Here is an 8,998-nt window from a genome sequence, read left to right as displayed (position 1 = left end):
ACAGAAACCAAGGCTACTTGGCATCATCAGAACCCAGTTCCCCCACCACAGCCAGTCCTGGATACCCCAACATACCAGAAAAGCAAGATTCTGATTTAAAATCACATCTCATGATGATGATAGAATACTTTTAAAAAGACATAAATAACTCCCTTAAAGAAATACAGGAGAGCTCCACTGAGGGGGAACCTGACAGCCAGCAAGGGGGACAGTGGCAGTGTTCCTGCACTCAGGTCTGAATCACTGAGGGGGGAGGTTGTGGAGGAAGGGGTGGAAGGGTGGCCATGGTTGTAATGGTGGTAGAGGAGGTGGGTACGAGCCAGCTGCTGGCAGAGACACAGCCAACATGGCGATGCAGCGAATCAGGCAGCAGTTCAAGGAGGGGCTGAAGAGCGAGGAGACGAGCAAAAATCAAATTGCAGTAGATCTTATAGATAAAAACCTTACAAAATTAAGAGAAGAAAGAGCAGGACCTCCAGACATTCCATACCAAGGTGGAAGAGCTCAACTAGAGATAAAATTATTAGAAACATGTTCATTTAACCCCCCTAAAGTCCAGTTTATCACTAAAATATGGCACCCTCATATTTGTTCCGTCACAGGGGCTATTTGTTACGATATCTGAAAGATCAATGGGCAGCAGCAATGACGCTGCGCACAGTATTATTGTCATTAAAAGCGCTGTTGGCAGCTGCAGAACCAGATGACCCCCAAGATGCAGTTGTAGTAAATCAGTCCAAACAAAATCCTGAGATACTAAAGCAGACAGCTCGACCTTGGGAATACATGTTTGCTGGAACACCGGTTTCTAGTTCAGAATACACCAAAAGAAGAAGAGGGAGGAGGAGGAGGAGGAGGAGGGGGAGGAGGAGGGGGAGGGGAGGGGGAGGGGGGAGGGGGAGGGGGAGGAGGAGGGGGTTGGGGGAGGGGGAGGAGGAGGAGGAGGAGGAGGGGGAGGGGGTTGGGGGAGGGGGAGGAGGAGAAGGAGGAGGAGGGGGAGGAGGAGGGGGTTGGGGGAGGGGGAGGAGAAGGAGGAGGGGGTTGGGGGAGGGGGAGGAGGAGGAGGAGGAGGAGGGGGAGGGGGTTGGGGGAGGGGGAGGAGGAGGAGGAGGAGGAGGGGGAGGAGGAGGGGGTTGGGGGAGGGGGAGGAGAAGGAGGAGGAGGAGGAGGAGGGGGAGGAGGAGGAGGAGGAGGAGGGGAGGAGGGAGAGGAGGGGGAGGGGGAGGGGGGGAGGAGGAGGGGGGGAGGAGGAGGAGCTGCTAAGTGACTGAGCACAGGAGCTGCTGCCAGCAAAGCTGGCCTCTTCTTGAGGAGCACCAACACCTGTATTTTTAGGAATCTGCATAAATTTCTTTTAAACTTGCATTCTTGCCTAATGATGTTATCTAGGGTCCATTGGAGACTGCAAAAAAAAAAAAAAAAAAAAAAAAAAAATCCCTGCTCTGTAAATAAAGCTAATTAAACATCTGTGTAAATTTAAAAGAGGGAAATACTTTTAACTTTTTTCCTAATAGTGTAAAAATTCTTTGAGCTAAGCTAAAACCATGAGAAAACGTGCTACTTTGTTGTTTAGCAGTGTGACAGACTAGCGAGTTTGCTTCAGGGTTCTGTTGAGTAATTAGGATAACACTGGAGTCGGCCCTTCACACTGTGGTGTAGCATCACAGCTCCCCAGCCTGAACAAGATCCTCTGTGCCTGTGAACTTACTAGCAGGCTTGTACTTGACTTCTTAGAATGGATAGCTGAAAAGACCACCCTTTTAAGCATTAGGACATTCTTGAATTATGAGATTTATTCTGATTTAAAGATGGTGACCTAATCAGAGCTCTTTCGTCCCTGTTGACTATTAGGGACACTTATTTTTCCCTGTCACCATCCAGAGCAGAGATTCTCATGGTTAATTTCTTTTGTGTTTGGTGGGAAACAGTGAGAAATAGTGTCCCTTGTTATGTTTTTAGCTCATAGGTTTGGAAAGTTTTGTCCGAGTTCTTCACTTTGTAAGTAGTAATGTAAAAGGGGGCTGTCAATTTTATTTCTCTTACAAAAGGAGTAAATACTTGATGTTGCAGTATTTCTAGATTTAATAAAAGGACACCGCTTAGTTTTTCACTATTGGTTAAATGTTTTAATGGAGGTGGCTTGGTAACACTAATATTTAGGTATTGAAAAGCATAAAACACATTCTTGAAGTTTACTCTCTGCCTGTATCGTCAGGGTATATATTGTCTGGTTAGAAGTAGATGAGGGTAGCTCAGAAGACATGAGTCAAGCATTATCTACTTTGCCTTGGAGGCAGCTATGTTCTATTTTTTGTTGTTTTTGTTTGTTTATTTTCTGTTGTTTTGGTAGTTTTTGCATACTGGCTTCAGACTGGCTCCACTAAACACTTGCATGTCCCTAGTACCTAGGAAACTGGAGATGTACATATAACATGTGGTTTCATAGATTGTACATGATTACACCATCATCTCTTGTGATCCTGGCACTTGGGTGTCAGAAGCATGAGCTCAAGGCTGTCTAGATTCATAAGCAAGACTGCTTGGGGTTGTTTGTGTTCACTTAATGTGATAATAGCCCTTCTCAGGGATTTCCTCGCTGCTCTCTTGGGTTCTTTGTTTGTTTGTTTTTTGTTTTCTTTTATTCTGTTTTAAATTTAAGTTTTATATAAGATATAAAAATTATAGATTTTTTATTTTATTTGCTTATTTATTTATTTATTTATTTATTTATTTATTTATGTAATTTATATGAGTACACTACAGCTGTGCTCAGACACACAAGAAGAGGACATCAGAGTTCATTATAGATGGTTATAAGCCACCATGTGATCACTGGGAATTGAACTCGTGAACTCTGGAAGAGCAGTCAGTGCTCTTAACCACTGAGCCATGTCTCCAGCCCTCTTCTATCCTTTTATTTCCCAGCTTGTATGTTTAGTTCATTAAAAAGAAGCTGCTCAGGATTTACATACATTTAGAAAAACAATATTAAAATTTTAGATTTAGCAAAACATACCCTGATGGAAATTATTTTTGTAATTATGCATTTAACAGTTTATTATCTTAACAAGTCCTAAAATGGTTCTGTATTGGTCTAGGTGTGATGGTGCTCTTGAAAGAGAAAGGTAGGCAGACAATCACAAAAGAACAGACATAATATGCAGTCACTGATAATTGGATACTAGCCGCAGAAAACTCTGAATACCCCAGAAACAACTCGCAGGCCATATGAAGCTCAAGAAAAACAAAGGCCAAAAATGAAAGTCTCAGTTCTTCTTAGGAAAAAAATAAATGTGTACCCTCTCAGAGTGTGGTACACCTGGACCTTAAATCATTAATAATCCAAGAGCTAAGAATATAGCCTGGTGGCAGTTTTGGGTATTCAAAGATCATTATGCTTAATCTATACTCACCAAGAAAACTGACTGTTTCTGTTACGTTCTGTCCTACATGTACTTTATGCTTATGGTAAGTACTGGGATTTCAATGCATGCTATTAAACCTCTAAAAGAATTAAGTACTGACAAAAATATTCATATAGTGTTATGCCAAAATGCCTTTAAAAATCTGTATATGTATCCCTCTTTTTTAAAATAAAGTTGTAAGAGAGGAAAAAAATAAAGAAAGAAAGAAAAGAAAAGAGAAGAAAAGAAAAGAAAGGTAGGCAGATTCTGTGAGACACCTTGTGGTAGGTGTGTGTCCAGTCTTAACCCCTGCTCCCGTGATTTTAGTAAAGTCCCATTTTGAGCAGGAAGATCATCGTTAATCCTTTGAAAGGCTGTTACATAATCCTGCCTTTTTTTTTTTTGAGCCTATGCCTGACTTTTAGTATAAAACTTATAGAGCATGTTGGGAATTTTAAATAGAAAAAAAAATATATAAATGTTTGGAACCAAATCTTTTGCCTTTGAGAAGTGTAATTATCAAATGAGATTAAAACATTTTTTGAAATTTTTTATATTTCTGATTGTTAGTGGCATTTAACACTATGCAAAAAATTTAAATATCTGCAGAAAGGAATTGGCAGTAGGTTTTGCTCACACTGTAGGACACAGCACATTATATATTACTGGTTAGGCTGTTGGGCAAGTTTACAAATGTGAAAAGTGGAGCCCAGTTATGAGCATAGACCTCACACAGCCTTTAAAGCTGTAGGAGAGGTAGGATGGTTTTGAAATCTTGTGTAGTAGCACCAAAAGTGAAGTTTGGTGGGGTAGGGGTTTATGATGAATTTGGGAAGCGAACACTGGAGTCAGGTATATTGTACATAGATGGATTTAGTGCTTAGAGAGATAAAAGGAAGGTATCTGTCCACAGTTAACTTTATTTCATGGACTTTGATAAAATTGTTCTGTACTAATTACTTTTTCTAGTTCATTCTTCAGCGTCTGTTGTAGTCACTGAGGACTAGCCTTTTCTCAAGCATGCCTTCCAGTGATACACTGATACACTCTGTTGGCACTGTTGCACTCAAGCATGCCTTCCAGTGATACACTGATACACTCTGTTGGCACTGTTGCAATACAGAGCCAAATCCTACAGCATATGTTGGGGTGGGGGCAGAGGGGTGGTTGGTGTCTCCCCTCCCTATCCTGCTACTGCTTTCTTAGACAGCTAGAACCTCCAAAGCCCGCTGTCATCACCAGAAGGTGCCATAATTGTGTCTGTGGCTAAGTTCTTCCCACCATGCTGCTGTCTGTGGTCAGCTGTGGCACAGGTCCGTGGTTCTGAGGCAAGTGGAACAAGTCACTGCACTGTGCTTTTACTGATGATGTTTGCTTACTGTCACCTACTTTTTACAGGCAACAATAAAAGCTAGACAATTTCTTTCAGGGAAAACAGATTTATTTAATGTAACTTAAAAAGTTTTTAATAGCAATTGAAGTATTGAAAATAATATCTACTTTTTAGCTTTTGGCATTTGATGGTGTTTTTTCTTGGTATCTACTAGAAGTTACTGCCATTATAGGGATTTTCATTAACTGTATTTTAAAAGAACTTTGTTTGTTAGCTTCTTTAGAACACAGACAGTTTTTTACTAATGGTAAATTTTTTAGGACAGTCTATTCTGAGACATTAGCTTCTTGTAAAGGGAAAAGAATAGGCTGGTTACTAGAAATGCCACTGAAGCAGAATGGGCTGTGGGTGGAAGGTTAGATTTCTGTCTTTAGAATTAAAAACTATGAAACACTTTAGTATACAACTGAATTTTTTAAAAATAGACACATTTTAAAGAAAAAAAAAAGAAATACAGAAGAACACAGGTAAACAATTAGAAGCCATTAAAGAGGAAACACAAAAATTCCTTAAATAATTAAAAGAAAACACAAGCAAACAGGTAAAGGAATTGAATAGAATTCCTTTATTGTAATAGAAACAATAAAGAAACCACAAAGAGAGACAAACCTGGAGATAGAAAACTAGGAAAGAGATCAGGAGTCACAGATGCAGCATCATCAACAGAATACAAGAGATGGAAGAGAGAATCTCAGGGGCAGAAGATACCATAGAAAATACTGACACAACAGTCAAAGAAAATGAAAAAAGCTCCTAACCCAAAAGATCCAGGAAATGCAGGACACAATGAGAAGACAAAACCTGTGAATAATGGGTATAGAAGAGACAAAGATTCACAATTGAAAGGGCCAGTAAATATCTTTAACAAAATTACAAAAACAAAAATCAAACAAACAAAAAACTTCCCTAACCTAAAGAAAAAGATGCCCACAAACATACAAGAAGACTACAGGGGCTGGAGAGGTGGCTCAAAGTTTAAGAGCACTGACTACTTACTCTTCCTAAGGTCCTGAGTTCAATTCCTAGAAACCACATGGTGGCTCAGAACCATCTGTAATGGAATCTGGTGCCCTCTGCTGGTACTCCTAAAGACAGCAACAGTGTACTCACATAATTTTTTTTTTTTTTTTTTTTACAAAGGAAGCTTATAGAACTCTAAATAGATTGAACCATGAAACAAATTTCTCCCATCACATAATAGTCAAAATACCAAATGCACAAAACAAAGAAATAATATTAAAATCATTAAGGGGAAAAGGTCAAGTAACATATAAAGGCAGACCTATCAGAATCACACCAGACTTCTCAACAGAGACTTTGAAAACTAGAAGATCCTGGACAGATGTCATACAGATCCTAAGAGAACACAAATGCCAGCCCAGGCTACTAAACCCAGCAAAACTCTCAATTACCATAGATGAAGAAACCAAGTTATTCCGGGACAAAACCAAATTTACACAATATCTTTCTACAAATCTAGTCCTATAAAGGATAACAGATGGAAAACTCAAACACAAGGAGGGAAATAACACACTAGAAAAAGCAAGAAACTATTCTTCTTTCAACTAACCCAAAGAAATATAGCCACACAAACATAATTCCATCTCTAACAACAAAAATAGCAGTTATTTAAGCAACAATCACTATTCCTTAATATCTTTTAACATCAATTAACTCAATTGCACAATAAAAAGACATAGAAAACAGACTGGATAGATTTTTCTAAAAAAAACAAGCATTTTTCTGCACACAGGAAAAATACCTCAGTGACAAGAACAGACACTACCTCAGAGTAAAAGGCTAGAATTTTTTTCAAGTACATGGTGCCAAGAAACAAGCTGGAGTAGCCATTCTAATATTGAATAGACTTTCAACCAAAAGTTATCAAAAAAGACAAGGAAGGACACTTCATACTCATCAAAGGAAAAATCTACCAAGATGAACTCTGTTTTGAACATTTATGATCCAAATGAAAGGCCACCCACATTCATAAAAGAAAGCTAAAAGCATATAGTACACCCCATTAAAAATAGGCAGAGACTTCAACACCCCACTCTCATCAATGGACAGATCATGAATGCAGAAACTAAACAGAGACACTGTCAAACTAACAGAAGTTATGAACTAAATGGATTTAATAGACCTTTATAGAATATTTCATCCTAAAATAAAAGAATATACCTTCTTATCAGCACCTTATGGTACCTTCTCCAGAATTGCCCATATAGTCAGTCACAAAACAGGCCTCAACAGATACAAAAAGAGTGAAATAATCTCAGGCATCTTATCAGATCACCATGGGCTAAGGTCTTCAACAACAACAAAAACAACAGAAAGCCCACATACACATGGAAGCTGAAGCTGAGCAATGCTCTACTCAATGATAACTTTGTCAAAGAAAAACTAAAGAATTTAAGACTTTTTAGAAATTAATGAAAATGAAGGCACAACATTCCCAAACTTATGGGACATGATGAAAGCAATGTTAGGTGGAAAGCTGATAGCTGAGTGCCTCCAAAAAGAAACTGGAGAGAGCATATACTAACTAATAATTTCAGCTTGACAACACACCTGAAAGCTCTTGAACAAAAAGAATCAAGAGGAGTAGACAGCAGAAAATAATCAAATTCAGGGCTGAAATCAAACAGTAGAAACCAAAAGAACTATACATAGAATCAACAAAACCAGAAGCTGATTGTTTGAGAATATTTACAAGATCGATAAACCAATAGCCAGACTAACCAGAGGGCACAGATTAGAAATGAAAAGGGAGACATAACAACAGAACTGAAAAAAATCTAAAAATCATCAGATCCTACTACAAAAGCCTATACTCAACAAAACTGGAAAATATGGAAGAAATTGACAATTTTCTAGACAGATACCAGGTATCAACATTAAATTAAGATAAACAGCCCCATAACCCCTAAAGAATTAGAAGCAGTCATTAAAAGTCTTCCAACCAAAAAAGCCCAGAACCAGATGGGTTTAGTGCAGAATTTTATCAGACCTTCAAAAAAGACCTAATAGCAACATTCTTTTTTTTTTAATATCTAAATTTTTTATTGCCCCCAAATTGTACTTGTGATCAGGATCTTGTTTCTGGAGCTAGGAAACTGAGGTCTCACTCGTCAGCCTGCTGCACAGTTCCCTTCTCAGACACACAGATGCCATCCAAAAACTTTCTGATGTCCCTGTTTTTAACTGTTGTGGCTTGCTGAATCAGAGTCGCTGAATTTGAAACAAGTTCAATATCATTTCCTTCAAGGATTAATTCACCCTTCTGGGCTTGAGAGACAGAACAAGCAACACCTGTCCTCATCCGAACCCTACGGATGTATTTTTCACCCAAGAAATTTCGGATTTCAACCAAAGACCCATTCTCCTGAATAACTGTGTTGATAGGGAAGTGAGCATCCACAGACCTCATCTTGTAACGGAAGCCCAGTGTAACACCCTTGATCATGTTCTGAACATGACTGCAGATGGTTCTGACAGTGGCCAGATCCTTTCTGTTACCCCACCATTTGTCAACACGGAGCCTCTTCTTTTTCTTCCCAAGAAGACTCAGCTCTACATTGATGTGATTGAAGTCCCTCCACAGAGTTCCCCTGGGGCCCTTCATAATGACTGTGCACCCCTTCAGAGTGATTTCGACATTATCTGGAATGTCGACCATCTGATTGCTGAGAATGGTCTTCATTCTCACAGTAGATGGGGGCCAATACCAATATTCTTAAAACTATTCCCCAAAATAGGAACATAGGAAACTCTACCCAATTCGTTCTATGAAGCCATAATTACGCTTATACCTAAACGACACAAAGACCTAATAAAGAAAGACAACTTTAGACAAATCTTCCACAAACCAAATACAAAAACACATCAAAACGATCTTCCATCATGATCAAGTAAGCTTCCACCCAGGGATGCAGGAATGGTTCAATATATGAAAATCCATATATAATCCACTATATAAACTTACTCAAAGAAAAAACATTTGATCATCTCATTAGATGCTGATAAAGTATTTGACAAAATGCAACACCCCTTCATGATAAAAGTCTTAGAAAGATTGGGAATTTAAGGCCCATACATAGTAGAAGCAATATACAGTAAACCAGTAGGGAACATCAAACTAAATGGAGAGAAACTTGAATCAATCCCACTGACATCAAGGACTAGACAAGGCTGCCCATTC

General features: G+C 38.9%; 1 protein-coding gene across 1 annotated transcript; it reads right to left on the bottom strand.

Moving 5' to 3' along the window:
* Positions 1 to 7,921: 7,921 nt before the first annotated feature.
* LOC308431308 (large ribosomal subunit protein uL6-like) lies at positions 7,922 to 8,506 on the bottom strand (the record flags this gene model as incomplete). The annotated part of the gene is made up of 1 exon (XM_080930689.1): positions 7,922 to 8,506. The coding sequence occupies exon 1, from the start codon at positions 8,498 to 8,500 to the stop codon at positions 7,922 to 7,924; it is 579 nt and encodes a 192-aa protein (XP_080786815.1). The 5' UTR covers positions 8,501 to 8,506.
* Between the last annotated feature and the right edge of the window lie 492 nt (positions 8,507 to 8,998).

This window comes from Micromys minutus (genome assembly GCF_963924665.1).
Source record: "Micromys minutus genome assembly, chromosome: 16".
Lineage (NCBI taxonomy): Eukaryota > Metazoa > Chordata > Mammalia > Rodentia > Muridae > Micromys > Micromys minutus.
The sequence above is the reverse complement of the archived record's forward strand: the minus strand, read 5'-3'. Positions and strand labels throughout refer to the sequence as shown.